The 16,289-nt window shown below is 41.9% G+C and overlaps 1 protein-coding gene across 1 annotated transcript in view; it reads left to right on the top strand.

Moving 5' to 3' along the window:
- Positions 1–15,055, top strand: part of LOC140717126 (uncharacterized) — a 134,193-nt gene extending 119,138 nt beyond the window's left edge. Inside the window, exons 4-5 of the mRNA XM_073030378.1 lie at positions 14,091–14,435; positions 14,545–15,055. Coding sequence (XP_072886479.1) covers positions 14,091–14,435; positions 14,545–14,729 — 530 coding nt within the window. The 3' untranslated portion in view covers positions 14,730–15,055. The remainder of the gene's footprint in view (positions 1–14,090; positions 14,436–14,544) is intronic.
- The last annotated feature ends 1,234 nt before the right edge of the window (positions 15,056–16,289 follow it).

The following is a 16,289-nucleotide window of genomic DNA, read 5'->3' as shown; positions in this document are numbered from 1 at the left end:
GTATTGAGGAGTCTGATGACTTGGGGGAAAAATCTGTTACGTAGTCTGGTCGTGAGAGCCCAAATGCTTCAATGCCTTTTGCCAGATGGCAGGAGGGAGAAGAGTTTGTGTGAGGGGTGCATGGGGTCCTTCATAATGCTGTTTGCTTTGCGGATGGAGCGTGTGGTGTAAATGTCTGTAATAGCGGGAAGAGAGACCCCGATGATCTTCTCAGTTGACCTCATTATCCGCTGCAGGGTCTTACGATCTGAGATGGTGAAATTCCCAAACCAGGCAGTGATGCAGCTGCTCAAGATACTCTCAATACATCCTCCGTAGAATGTGGTGAGGATGGGGGGTGGGAGATGCCTGATAAATCCTCAGCAACACATCCTTGATCTTGTATTCTAGACCTCTTGCAATGAATTTGCCTTCCTCACCACCTACTCTACCTGCCAGTTAACCTTTAGGGTGTTCTGCACAAGGATTCCCAGTCCCTTTGCAACTCAGATTTTTGGCTCTTCTCCCCATTTTGAAAATATTCTGCACATTTATTTCCAATACCAAAGTGCATGACCATGATTTTCTAACTTTGTATGTCATTTGCCACTTTCTTGCCTGTTCTCCTAATCTGTCCAAGTCCTTCTGCATCCTACCTGTTTCCTCAACACTACTTGTGCCTCCACCAATCTTCATATCATCTGCAAACTTGGCAACAAAGTCTTCTATTCCATCAGCTAAATCATTTATATACAGTATAGAAAGAAGTGGTCCCAATACTGACCCCTGTAGAACAGGATGAGTCACTGGCAGCCAACCTGAAAATGATCTTTTTATTCCCACTTGGTGCCTCCTACCAATCAGGAAATGCTCTAACCATGTTAGTAACTTTCCTGGAATACCACAGGCTCTTAACTAGGTAGACAGCATCATGTGTGGCAGCTTGTCAAAGGTCTTCTGAAAGTCCAGATAGACCACATCCACTGCATCCCCTTTCATGTCCACAGAATCTCCCATCTGCTCCCCTCGTTATTGAGTCCCCAATCACTACCGCTCCCTTCTTCTCTCTTTCCCTTCTGCACTACGGACCCATGCTCAGTGCCTGTAACCTGGTCACCGTGACATTCTCCCAGGAAGTCATTCCCCACAATAGTATCCGAAGCAGTATACTTATTTTTGAGGGGATGGCGACAGGTGTGTTCTGCTCTAATTGCCTGTTTCTATTTCTCCTGACAGTCACCCAGCTGCTCACCTCCTGCAACTTTGGGATTTGTTCCCAGAATCATTCTGTTGAGCCTCTTCTGAACTCTGATATAGAACATTAGAACAGGACCTTCGACCCTCGATGTTGTGCCAACTTATTAACTAACTCCAAAGATCAATTAAAAGCTTACAATTTTCACTAAACTGTTACTGTTTCTCCTCCTTCCTATCTGTTGTGCAGTGCATGTTCAACAGGTTGCTGCCTGGACTTGTTCAAGCTATCCTCATATTGTCTTCTGAGGATAGGATGAGTGAGCTGAGGCTTTTCTCTTTAGGGTGAAGAAGCATTAGAGGTAACTTAATAGAGGTTACAAGATCATAACCAGCATTGATTGAGTGGATATCCAGAAGCTTTTTTCCAGGGCAGAAAGAGGTAAGAAGGGTTTCTTTACAGAGCCTGGTAGGTCTGCTGAACCACCCCAGGGATCGAGGTGGAGATAGATAAATTAGGTACTTTGAAGAAACTCTCATAGGCATATGGATAATAGAAACATTGAGTGTTACTGCAGGAGGGAAGATTAGATTGATCTTCGATCAGCTTAAGTGGTTTGCAGAATATTGTTGGCTGAAAGGCCCACACTGTGCTGTGGTGTTCAGTCTCATTCACTGTAATTTCTTCACCTTCCCGTACATTAACAAATTTCCCCTCTCTCCGTTGCTCACCCCTACCTTCCTCATTCCCAACTCCTTATGGCTATCTCTCCAGTTCCTCATTCTTGAATTGCCCGCCCCATCTGAACCCCCACTCGTCTTCTTCTTCTTCACTACCCTGCATCCCACCCTCCCCTTCCCTGACAACATCGCTGACTGGTGCTCACTCTCTGTTCTCCTCATCAAGGATGAAGATATTAAACCATGCTGATGGGTAACCACATGCAGAAGATAAATCTGGCTCATGTATGAAGTGTCGCTTTTACAAACTCCGGGATGACTGTCTGGCAGTGTTGTACAATTTCCAAAAGATCCTGATGTTGGTTGGCCAGGAATCAGTCTGTGAGTGTTGACAAGCTTTGGAAGGATGATGGGAGAGGGAGCATGTTTAAAGAAAGTTTACAGAAGTATTTGTCCAGAGCAACAACCCTGCCTGTGATGAGTCCATGATTCCTGATATGGCTCCATGCTGAAGCCAGTGGAGATTCTACGTCAAGGCACCAGTATACATTTTAGTTATTTTTATTTCATTTAGAGAAGCAGCGTGGAACAGGCCCTTCTGGCCCATTGAGCTGTGCTGCCCAGCAACCCACCTATTTAACACTAGCGTAATCACAGCACAATTTACAATGACCAACTAGCCTACCAACTAGTATGTCTTTGGACTGTGGATGGAAACTGGGGCACCCGGAGGAAACCCACGCACTGACGGGAAGAACATACAAACTCTGTACAGGTGGCTTACAGGTCCAAGCACCCACGGCACAAGCTGTAATTGTGTTGCACTAACTACTGCACCCCTTGACCTTTGATGCTGTCTGTGTGGAGTTTGCACTTTCTCCCTGTTGCATCTGTTTACTCTGGGAGCTTCAGTTTCCTTCCACTATTAATAATTGGGGTATTATTCTCACACATAACGAGATACAGTGTACAACTGTGCTTTGCATAAATCACTTTGCACTGAAATGGACCTTGATTTTTTGTAATTATGTTCTTTTTCCAATACATTGCATATAATTTTATTTTCTAATGAATGCTGCTGATCTGATACTATGAGTCGATGATGCTTTTGCAAATAAGTTTCTCATTGCCCCTGTTCACACATGTACTTTACATATGACAATGAATACAACTGACAGCGGCACACTTTATTTAAAAATGTAAGTACATTGAAGTCATACAAAGGAAAAACAATACCAAAATGCATAACATACACTCAATGGCCATTTTATTAGGCACCCCTGTACACCTGCTCATTAATGCAAATAACTGATCGGCCAATCATGTGGCGGCAACTCAATGCATAAAAGCATGCAGACATGGTCAAGAGGTTCAGTTGTTGTTCAGACCAAACATCATTGTGGGAAAGAAATGTGATCTAAGTAAATTTGAACATTGGTGATGGTTGGTGCCAGATGATGTGGTTTGAGTATCTCAGAAACTGCTGATCTCCTAAATGTTGATGCACAGCAGTCTCTAAAGTTTACAGAGAGTGATGTGAAAAGCTAATAACATCCAGTGAGCAGCAGTTCTGTGGGAGAAAATGCCCGTTAATGAGAGGTCAGAGAAGAATGGTCGGACTGCTTGAAGGTGACAATATCTCAACTGAGCACAAGTTGCCACAGTGGTATGAGAAGAGTATCACTGAGTGGACCACACATTGAATCGTGAGGTGGATGGGCTGCAGTGGCAGAAGACCATGGGTGTCCACTCAGTGGCCATTTTATTAGGGTACAGGAACAATTAAAGTGGCCCTGGAGTGTATTTGTCACATGTACACTGAGACATGCAGTGAAATATGTCATTTTGCATCAGTTCAAGTTATGGGGATTGTGAGATCTGAAGTACATTTTTATTGCATAAGAGGACATCTCAAGAATGTTATAGCATCCTTCTATAGCTGTCCTTCTGTTCTTGAGCGGTTATATTTTCTGCCCAACAGGAACGGGGAGAAGAGAGAATGACCCATGTGGGAGGAGTCTCTGGTGACATCGGTGGCTTTCAAGGACTTTAGGTTAGTTGGTCACTGTCAATAGCCATTAGTGGATAGGTGAGTGGTGGAATCTAGGGGGACTTAAGGTGAAGCTGGTGAGCATCACAGGCTCATAGCAAAATACTGGAGGAATGTAACTGGTCAGGCAGTATCTATAAACTAGAATAAACAGTTGACATTTTGGGCCAAGACCCTTCAGTTGTATGGCATAGGAAGGAAGCAAAAGCCAGAGAAGAGGATGAGAGGAGAGGGAACAGTAAAAACTGATAGGTGAGAGGTGAACATGATCAGGGGAAAGGTGGGAGATGTGAGAAGAGGGATGAACTGTGATGATTGGTGACATGTGGACGAGATCTCTTCAACGTCCCTAATGTATCTGCCTTTACCACCACTGCTGGCAGTGTGTTCCACGCACTCATTGTTCTGTGTAGTTTAAAAAAAACGACCTCTGACATGCACCCTATGCTTCCTCCAATCACCTTAAAATTATGCCCCTTAGCGTTAGCCATTTTTGACCTGGGAAAAAGTCTCTGGCTATCCACTCAATCAATGCCTCTTATCATCTTGTACACTTCGATTAAGTCTCTTCTCATCCTCCTTCGCTCCAAAGAGAACACCCTACTTGCTTAACCTATCCTCATGACATATGTACACTAGTCCAGATACCATCATTATAAATTTCCTCTGCAGACTCTCTATTGCTTCCACATTCCTCCTATGAGGCGATGGTGTGAGCTGCTTCACCATGAGGTGGGAGAGGGAATGATAATGGACTGTGGATGTGCATTGGTTGTGTTCCAAACTTGCAAGCAGATCCTATATTATAACAAGGAAGCTTTGATAAACATGGCATTTACATCATCTCTTGAGTCTTTGAGCTGGTTTTCCCAGGACATCAGCATGCACAAGAATTGTCACATTATACCTTTGAGATGAATGAGCTATTTCTAAATGCCTCACTTTGCCCCAATTTCTCCCTTTGTTAATCTGCTGAGTACCCTGTCTTTTGTTTGGCTATATTTCAGTTGGAATTTGAGGAGATTTGGAATGTTACCTGAAACATTTAAAGATTTCTGATTGGCTTCATCACGAACTGGTACGGGGTGTGTCTACTCCACAGGATTGAAGTAACCTGCAGAGAGTTTTAAAATGAACCAGCTCCATCACGGCTAGGAGCCCCCGTAGTATTAAAAATACCTTCAAGGAGGTGTGCCTTAAAAAGACGGCGTCCATCGTTAAGGACCTCCACCACCCAGGAGATGCCTCCTTCTCATTTTGTCATCAAGACAGAAGGTACAGAAACCTGAAGGCACACACTCAGCCATTCAGGAACAGCTTATTTCTCTCTGCCATCCAATTTCTGAATGGACATTGAAACTATGAACACTACCTCACTACTTTTTGATTAATGTTTTTGCACAACTTATTTAATTTAACTATTTGGTATACATATTTAAACTTGGTGTAATCAGCAGTTTGCTTTCTGTATTACCAATATTCTACTACTATAACAAAGTTAACAAGCTTCACAGCATATGCCAGTGATATTAAGCCTGATCCTTATTCTGGGTATTGTGAGAAGTTTTGTGGCCCCCAGGTAATAAAGGATTTGCTAGTATTGCAGGCTTTGGACAGGGTCCAGAGGAACATGGGAGTAAACCCAAGAATGAAAGGGTTAACATATCATTGGTGGCTGATGGCTCTGGGCTGTAACTCAATAGTTGAGAAAAATTAGGGGGGATCTCCTTGAAACCTTTCAAATATTGAAAGGCAAGATGGAGTGGTTGTCGACAGGATGGCATTTATAGTAGGGGAGTCTATGACCAAAGGACACAGGTGCAGTTTAGAAAGACACCGCTTCTATTCTGAGAAGGGGAAAAATTTCTTTTGCCAGAGGGTGGTTAAACTGTGAAAGTCATTGCTGCAGACAGCTCTGGAGGCTAAGTCATTGGGTATCTTTAAAGTGGAGGTTGGTAAGTGCTTGATTAGTGAAGCATCGATGGTTATGGGGAGAATGCAGGAAAACTGTGGTTGAAAGAGTGAAATAAATCAGTCACGAATGAATGGTGGAATAGACGCAATCAGCCAGATAGCCTAATTCTGCTCCTAATTTAAGCCAAATACAAAGTTAAACACTCAACACAGTGTCAACGGCAACGACTTAAAATAGCGGATGACGTCGCGATCCGACTTAAAATGGCGGACGGCGTTCTCCTTCCTCGGTTCATAAGTATGAGTTGTCTGTAAGTCGGACGTTCATAACTCGGGGACTACCTGTACATTAAATTTTAGTGCAAAGTTACTTGTTACGTACCACCAACAATAGATATGAAATTTGAGTTGGGTTTTTATAAATAAAGAACAAAATTTATTAACCTGTAATCAAAAACATAGAAAAGTAAACAAATGACTAACTTAAAAGGAAGTTAACAGTGTTATGTGTCTACAGTTATCCAAAAGTCGAACTTAGAGACAATTCTTAACAGATCTTACTCAAGCACAGTCTTAAAGTGGTAGTTTAAGAAACAAAGAGTAATGATTAACGGGTCCCTTTCGGAATGGCAGGCTGTGACCAGTGGGGTACCGCAAGGTTCGGTGCTGGGACCGCAGCTATTTACAATATACATTAATGATTTAGATGAAGGGAATAAAAGTAACATTAGCAAATTTGCTGATGACACAAAGCTGGGTGGCAGTGTGAAATGTCAGGAGGATGCTTTGAGAATGCAGGGTGACTTGGACAGGTTGGGTGAGCGGGCAAATGTATGGCAGATGCAGTTTAATGTGGATAAACATTATTACATCTATCGTAATAGGGAGATATATCCAAATAAAAAGGAGACAGCTTATCTTTAGATATATGTGCTCTATGAACCACTTTAAATTGTAGAAGGGAATGACGGGCACATAACGATGAGGTATTAACCAATTTAAAAATTTTATTTCATGTGTCCTCAGAAATTGAAATCTGTATATCTTGTTCACAAAGATTTTTAATTTTATCTAAAAGAATTTTTCTCATTCCCAACAGCATAGTTATCTGCCGAACGTGGAATTGGGCTTCTGCTTGCTGGAACCACAGGTGAGGTTGCAGCGTCCAGAAGCTTGGCAGTTTCAACAAAACCGCATGAACAGATGCGGCGTCGGTCATCTTCGGCCCAAATATCGTTTGGGCCGTCGGGGTCACCATTGTAGCGGTGTGCTACATGCAGCGCTGAAATAACGACACGGAGTCGGTAAACTGCAGTTAAAAAAGATTTTATTCGAACTTCGCGGCCTCGCTTTAAAGCCTCCCTGATCCCGCCCTCCCCGGGCGCGGATGCTGTAGGGAGCACGTATTCACAGTCTTGTCCCGCGCACGGATGCTGTAGGGGGCACGTATTCACAGTCCCGCGCGGGCTTTCCCCTTTGTTGGTGAAGCAGACCTGGCGCCCTTTTGGGACTGGCCTTTGTGCCAGCGCGCTGGCTATTTGTGAGCAGGTTCAAGTGCGCTAGGAAGTGGGTCGCCACAAAGTAAACTTTTATCTAGACTCTTAGGAAATATCTGTACTTGAGAAAGCAAAAAGACCCTAATTTGTAAATATTTAAAAATGTGAGTTATCGGTAGACTATACTTAAGTGACAGTTGTTCAAATGAAGAGAGACTACCTCCAACAAACAAATCATGAAAACGTTTAATACCCAATCTATTCCACTCTTTAAAAACATCATCAGACATAGAAGGTTTAAAAAAAATAGTTAGAAAAATGGGACTGGAAAGTGAAAAACTCAACAAACCAAAATATTTTCTAGATTATACCCAAATCCTCAAAGTGTGTTTAACTACAAAATTATCTTTTAATTTACTTAAAGTAATTGAGGATCCAAGAAGAGAAATGATAGAAAATTTATAACAGAGTTGGCTTCCAAAGAAACCCAGACTGGACAGTCCTCTCGATTAGTATAACCAAAAGGTAAGATTCCGTATATTGACTGCCCAGTAATAAAACCTAAAATTGGGTAAGGCTAAACCTCCATTCTTTTTAGCTTTGTGCAGATGAACTTTATTTAATTGAGAAATTTTATTATTCCCTATATAAGAAGATATAATAGAATCCAAAGAATCAAAAAAGGATTTAGGAATAAAAACAGGTATGGACTGAAATAAATATAAAAATTTAGACAAAATATTCATTTTAATAGAATTGATTTGGCTAATCAATGATAAAGAGAGGAGTGACCAATTAGATAGTACCTTCTGAACATAACTCAGAAGTGTAAAAAAAATTTCTTTAAAAAGGAATTTAGAATTCCTAGTGATTGTTACACCCAAATAAGTAATATGATTTCTTACAAATTTAAAAGGATGGTTAGTATTAACTAATACCAAATTATTCAAAGGATAAAGTTCATTCTTAAGAAAGTTAATCGACTAAAGCTAGAGAATAAAGAAGGTAAAGAAGACTCCACATTAGAAATGTAGAGCAAAATGCCATCAGCATAAAGTGAAACTTTGTGGGTAATACCCCTCCTTCAAATACCAGTGATATTAGATTCCCAGAAAGCAGTAGCTCAAGATTCTAAAACCAAATCAAAAAATCAAAGGACAACCTTCTCTAGTTCTACAAAGATGTTTAAATGGTTTAGAGTACTGAGAGTTAGTAAGAACCTGAGCGGAGGCCGATAAATAAAGTAATTTAATCCATTAAATAAACTCGGCCCCAAAGTTAAATTTTCCCAAAGTTTTAAGTAGATAATACCATTCAGCCTGATGAAGGGCTTTCTCGGCATCTAAGGATATCACAGATTCAAAAATCTCTTTAGATGGAGAATAAACAACAATCAGTAAACAATGAATATTAAAGTGGGTGTATCGATTTTTGATAAATCCAGTCTGATCATCAGAGATAATAGTTGGCAAAATATTTTCAATCCTACGAGCCAAAAGTTTAGATAAAAATTTTAGTATCAACGTTAAGTAAGGAAATAGGTTTATAAGAAGAGCATTCAGTTGGATCCTTACTCTTTTTAAGAATAAGCAAAATAGAGGCTTAAGAAAAAGATTGTGGCAACTTACCCATTTAGTAGAGTCGGAAAGGACTGAATATAAATGAGGTATAAGCAAAGAGGAAACAGCCTTATAAGATACACAAGGCATTATATTTTGCAGGGGATTTTTTTTGAAGAAATAGCTCTTGATTTCAAATATAGTTTCAGTATTGAATATACATAGAAAAATAAATTTAGCTTTTTAGTGTTTCTGAGATACATGCCATAAATATTTTTTAAAATGCTACAATATATTGAAATTCTATGGGGCAATATAAGAATGTGGACTTGTCAAGAAAACTGAATTGAACTTTCTTTCAAAATATGATAAGTGTCAGGGATTTAATGGAGGTTGTAGGGGTAGATAATGTTGCATGGATCCTCACCTCTTTGCAATTTAGTAATTACTGGCAGATGATCCCATTGCAGTAACTGCAGCCTTCATGTCATATTTTATAAGTATAACACATATGGGTCAGTGGGAGGCCATCTGAACCAGCCTCCTGCTTGAGACTTGCTGACTGGCTTTGCTGCAGACTGCCTTGTGAGGTCGTATTCCAAGACCTTTCATGAATCCGATGGTGGAGTGCAAAAAGCTCTTCCTAAAATGTTGAGTGTGGGATTTTGGTCTTGTATACCTCCTCTCTGATGGTAGCAATGAGAAGAGGCATATTCTGATTCATGGGGCTGCCACAGTTTAATTTTATCACATTTTGATGAAGCCCCTTGATGCCAAGGAAACTAGAGCCCATTATGAAGTTTACAACACTCTGTCACTTTTCCCAATCCTGTGCAATTGCACCTCCATATATGAAGTTTATGCAACCAGTCAAAATGCATGGTACAGGATACAATGAATGGAGTCACATAGAAAAAAAACATAGAAACATAGAAAATAGGTGCAGGAGTAGGCCATTTGACCCTTCGAGCCTGCACCATCATTCAGCATGATCATGGCTGATCATCCAACTCAGAACCCTGTACCTGCTTTCTCTCCATACCCCCAATCCCTTTAGCCATAAGGGCCATATCTAACTTCCTCTTAAATATAGCCAATGAAACAGCCTCAACTGTTTCCTGTGGCAGAGAATTCCACAGATTCACCACTCTCTGTGTGAAGAAGTTTTTCCTCATCTCGGTCCTAAAAAGCTTCCCCTTTATCCTTAAACTGTGACCCCTCGTTCTGGACTTCCCCAACATCGGAAACAATCTTCCTGCATCTAGCTTGTCCAATCCCTTTAGAATTTCATACATTTCAACAAGATCCCCCCCTCAATCTTCTAAATTCCAATGAGTATAAGCCTAGTCGATCCAGTCTTTCTTCATATGAAAGACCTGCCATCCCAGGAATCAATCTTGTTAACCTTCCCTGTACTCCCTCTATGGCAACAATGTCTTTCCTCAGATTAGGGGACCAAAACTGCACACAGTACTCCAGCTGTGGTCTCACCAAGGCTTTGTACGACTGCAGTAGAACCTCCTTGCTCCTGTACTCAAATCCTTTTCCTATGAATGCCAACATACCATTTGCCTTTTTCACTGCCTGCTGTACCTGCATGCCCACCTTCAATGACTGGTGTACAATGACACCCAGTTCTCGTTGCATCTCCCCTTTTCCTAATCGGCCACCGTTCATATAATAATATGTTTTCCTGTTCTTGCAACCAAAGTGGATAACCTCACATTTATCCACATTAAATTGCATCTGCCATGAATTTGCCCACTCACCTAACCTATCCAAGTCACCCTGCATCCTTTTAGCATCCTCCTCACAGCTAACACCGCCGCCCAGCTTCGTGTCATCCGCAAACTTGGAGATGCTGCATTTAATTCCCTCGCCTAAATCATTAATATATATTGTAAACAACTGGGGTCCCAGCACTGAGCCTTGTGGTACCCCACTAGTCACTGCCTGCCATTACGTGTGAAATTGTAACGAGGTAGATTGTGAAGTGACAACTCTTTTTTATTGTACTGCAGGAAGTTGGTTTCCGTGATGTGCTGAGCTGTTTCCACAACACGCTTCAATTTCTTGTATTCACATGCTGAATCACAATGTGGTAGATTGTGAAGAATACTATGGAGCTATTCAACAGTCCATTAACTGCAGGATGGAAGCTGTACCTGACAAGTCCGTTCTCCTCTATGCTGAAGATGATGATGTCTTATTACTTTGTCTCTGGAATATTGTTTGAAGCTCGGACCATATTCCCTTGAAATAGGCAGCAGTTCTGTATCTGACTGAAGTAACTCCACATACTCACGGCGCTGATGGTCCTCGGAGTGTCGCCATGCGTGGCTGCCATCTTCTTTGGCTGGTTAACCTGCTGGAAGTTCAGTAGGAAGGGCCAGAAGTAGGAGGCTGGACCAGAAATTGAGTGGTTGAGTGGGAGAATGGAATCTGTGGCCAACAGGCCTGTAAGTGAGCGACAGATCTCTGTGGGGGTGAGGTCGGCTGGGGAGTGGAAGCGACCGAGGAGAGGGTGGTCAGGATGCAAAAGGGGACAACCAAGATGATTCCGAAAAGCAAGAAGATTCAGGCAGGCAGAGAAGTGGAATGGGGTGACACAAAAGCAACAGAGGGGCTTCCAGAGTTAGAAAACCAGTGTCTGAAGATAGGACAGTCAATCAAGAAATTGAGAAGATGAGTCCTTATATTTCATCAAAATCAGATGGCTGGAATCCCAATTCTTATGGAGTAGATGAAGGTTAAAAAAAGGGTTTTATAAATAAATCTCTCAATTTTTACTTGAGAGAGTTTGAGAAATTTAATGTATCGGCACACATTTATATCTTCGCGGTCTTCTGCTGCTGGAACCAACCCGCTTCAAACTGACATACTCTGCATTCACACTTGCATTTCTGCACACCACTCTTGTAACGCATGATTATCTGAGTTACTGCCATGATCTTGTCAGCTTGAACTAATGTGGCCATTCTCCTCTGACCTCTCTTGTTCACATGGCATTTTTGCCCACAGAACTGCCGCTCACTGGATTTCTTTATTCTTTATCCCATTGTTTTCTGTAAACTCTAGAGACTGGTGAGTGTGAAAATCCCAAAACAATATCAGTTTCTGAAATACTCAAATCACCCCATCAGGCATCAACACTGTCAAAGTCATTGAGGTCACATTTCTTCCTGCATTTTGATGTTTGGTCTGAATAACAGCTGAAATCTTCACCATGTCTGCATGCTTTCATGAATTGACTTGCTGTCACATGGTTGGCTGATAAGATTGTTGTATTAACAAGCAGGTGTGCAGCTGTACCTTATATAGTGGCCATTGAGTGTAACTCAAGTTTAGACAGTATTATTAAGTAGAAAAGACTGTGACTCAAAAATGAACGCTGATTCTGTTCTTTGGTAGTGCTGAATTCATCTTTCTGATTGCCATCTCTTTCTTGGCTGCCTCCTCTCTTTTTACCTCTCTGTGAAGCAATCTAGGCTGTCCTTTTAAAGATTAGCTTAAATTATCACATGGACATTGAAACGGTCAGTGAAATGCCTGAATTTGTGTCAGGGTCCAGCACAGTCCAAGGATGTGGTAGGGGCTGTGGCGGTGGGCGCGCAAGGGACATCCCACAGTTGTTGCCACAGTTCTCAGACCAACATAGTACACCTATCTTTCACTAACCTGAACCCGGATATCTTTCAAATGAGGGAGGAGAGAATTTCTAAATGGTTTAAATAGCACCCAGAAGGAACTATTCCAGTCATACAAAATCCTTTCAGACATTCATGGGAATCAAACCCCAATTATGATGTTTTGCACTGCAAAGTGATAACCCAGCTGATAACTAATTGATGGGATTCTGAACCTGATTGAAACAGGTTTTGGTAAGCATGTTCAACTGAGTAGGGAATGACTCAATGAGGAGGTACCAGGACCAGTTTCTTCCAGTAACATGCAGACTTGAGTCAGAGGTAAGGAAGGCAAATGCAATGTTAGCATTCATTTCAAGAGGACTGCAATATAAAATTATAAATGTAATGCTATGGCTTCACAAGGCATTGGTCGGACTGCTCTTGAGTGTTGTGAGCTGTTTTGGGGCCTTTATATAAGTAAGAATGTGCTGGCATGGGAAAGGGTCGAGAGGAAGTTCACTAGAATGATCCTGGGAATGAGTAGATTAACATATGAAGAGCACTTGATGGCTCAGGGCTTGTACTGACTGGAGTTTAGAAGAATGAGGGGGTATTTCATTTAAAACTCTTGAATATTGGAAGGCTAGATCTCGTGGACGTGGAGAGTATGTTTCCAATAGTTGAAGAGACTAGGACAAGTGGGCACATACTCAGAATTGAGAGACATCCCTTTACGACAGAGGAAATGGAATTTCTTTAGCTAGAGGGTGGTGAATGGAAGGAATTCATTTCCACAGATGGTAGTGTAGGTTGATGTATTGGGAATATTTGAAGTGGAGACTGATGGGTTCTTGATTAGTAAGGGTGTCCAAGGTGATGGGGAGAAGGCAGTAGAATGGGATTGAGAAGATTAATAAATTACTCATGATGGAATGGTGGAGCAGATCTGATGGGCCAAAGGCAGTCAGTTTGCTGCTGTTTATTATGTTGAATTGATTGTTTATTTCCGTGTTTGCTGAAATTCTGGGTGTAAACTAATTTGATATTTGTTTACAATGCAGCCATCACTGTTTAAAAAAGCATAACACACCATATGAGTCTTCCATTGAGTTCAGTGCTGGTAACTCCTGTGATGCTGCTGGTACGAAACTGTATTGGTCTCTGCCGTTCCTTTGAATTCATCAGATGCGTGGAGAGGGGGAGTTTGCTACAGCCTGCTTTCCATATACCACCCAGAGTTCTGTACCTAGATAGTGAAGACATGATATCCATGGTCAACTCTGACTGACAGAGACTCTCATCATCACGAATAGAGAAGAATTTGTGCTACAGAAACATAACTGGTCATTGTAAATTGTCCAGTGATTCGGCTAGAGTTCAATAGGTGGGCTGTTGGGCAGTGCTGCTCATTGGGACAGAAGGACCGACTCTGTGCTATATTTCTAAATAAATAATAAGCAAATAGTGTGTTACTCTGAATTTCCAGGACCAGCAGAATCTCTTGTCTTTATGAACCTGAATCTCCTATTCTGATCTCTGCTGTTGTTTTTCTCCTCCCCCCCCCAAACCCATCCCTGAACCCCTGCAGCATTGATTTACGACATGCAGGAGTTGAAGCCAGGTCATCAGTCGGAGGTCATGCAGCGGTATGCCAAGGAGATGCCCACCAGCTGCTGCTTCACTATTGTCTTCAAAGGCAGGAAGGAAAACACAGACCTGGTGACCCTCAATGGCACAGAGGCCTGCCACTGGATCTATGTCTTCACCAAACTCAAGAAGAGAGACTGCAGCATCAACAGGAGAGTGCGACTGGACCAATGTCGTTTGTGGTCTGTGCCAGGGGGTACACCACAGAGTGAGGGTGCCACTTCACCCAATATCTTCACTGACGGCAGCCCCCAAGTCTGCTCCCACGCTGTGTGGAAGAGCAAAGGTAGTAGGCACATGGGAATAAACTCCCATCCAAGTGATGTTTCCTTACATAAGACAATAATGCAGTGGTTTCAGTATTTTTGATATAATTGATATGTATGTTTTCATAGGTTATGTGCAGCAACGTGGCTGGAAAGCAAGGGTGCAACTGGTTGAAGTCGGCTGCAGAGGATTTGTAGCCAGATCAACATTGAGGCTACTCCGGGCGTTGAGAGTGCGAGGGAAGACACACCGACAAGCTGTGAAATACCTCTCAAGAGCTGCTGAAAAGGGTAGTCAGAGGCACTTGATGTAGAGAAGGGATTCCATCTGGGCGCCCAAGTGAGTGAATGGCATCAAGGAGGTGAGCCTGGGACGCCAGGATTCATTGCTGAACCTTCTGGAGATGTCATGGGCCTATCAGCGAAACACTGAGGAGAGAGGGCGCCACACATTTGGCTACCCTGCAGAGTCCAGGCAGCATGTCTCAGGAGTGTATATAAGGGATATGAACAGTGAGTCCTACATAACATACCATAATGTTTTAGTAGGTTATAGGTATATTTATAGTTTCAGAATCAGGTTTAACATCACCAACATGTGTCATGAGATTTGTTAACTTAGTGGCAGCAGTACAATGCAATACATGATAAAAGCTATTGAAAAATAATTGGTTACAGTAAATATATGTATATTAAGTAGTTAAATTAAAATAGTGCAAAGAAAGAAATAATAGAAAAGTGATGTAGTCTTCATTGGTTCAATAAACATTTAAAAATCTGATGACAGAGGGGAAGAAGCTGTTCCTGAATGGCTGAATGTGTACCTTCAGGCCTCTGTACCTCCTTGTGGACATTAACAATGAGAAGAGGGCATGCCTGGGTGATGGGGTTCCTTAAAAATGGATTCCACCTTTCAGAGGCAATACTTCTTAAAAATGTCTTGGAAAACTACAGAGGCTAGCACCTCTGATGGAGTGACTCATTTTACAATTTTCTGTAGCTAGTTTTGATCCTGAGTGGTAGCCCTCTCCCATACCAGACGCTGAAGCAGCCTGTCAGAATTTTCTCCACTGTACATCTGAAGAAGTTTTCGAGTGTTTTAGGTGTCAAACCGGATGTCCTCAAACTCCTAATCAAATATAGCTGCTGTCTCGCCTTCATTATAGCTGTATCAATATGTTGAGATCAGGTTATATCCTCAGAGATATTGACACTGGGAACCTGAAGTTGCTCACTCTCTCCACTTCTGATCCCTCAATGAGGATTGGTTTGTGTTCCTTCGTCTTACCCTTTCTGAGGTCCACAATCAGTACTTTAGTCTTACCGACGTTGAGTGCAAGGTTGTTACTGTAACACCAGTCTACTTGCTGGTATATCTCACTCCTCTACTCCCTCTCTTCACTATCTGAGATACTGTCATTATCAGCAAATTGTTGGATGGCATTTCAGCTGTGCATAGCCACATAGCCATGGCCTTGGAGAGAGTAGAGTAATCGGCTGAGCACATATCCCCGAGGTGCAGCAGAGTTGATTGATAGTGAGGAGGAGATGTTATTACCTATCCGCACAGATTGTGGTCTTCCAGTGTAATGTTGAATCAGGTTTGTGGGTCTGGCAACAGATACAGAACGTAATCTCTGTGAATAGGTATATTAATCATTTAATTACAAATAGTAAAATTTCACCGAACATTAATGTTCCCCCAAGTTACAGACACTAGAAACTGGAATATTCAACAGACATATTTAGTTAAAAGTGTGTGATTATCTTGTCTTAAACAAAGGAAGGAGAGAGCAAGGCCCTTCCACGTGCTATTTTACATACCCAGGATATTTGAAATGGGATACCAGTCAGCTATCCAATGGGAGGACCAG

This window comes from Hemitrygon akajei, chromosome 27, assembly GCF_048418815.1.
Source record: "Hemitrygon akajei chromosome 27, sHemAka1.3, whole genome shotgun sequence".
NCBI classification, from domain to species: Eukaryota; Metazoa; Chordata; class Chondrichthyes; order Myliobatiformes; family Dasyatidae; genus Hemitrygon; species Hemitrygon akajei.
Note: the sequence above shows the minus strand (reverse complement) of the source record. Positions and strands in the feature narration are given on the sequence as shown.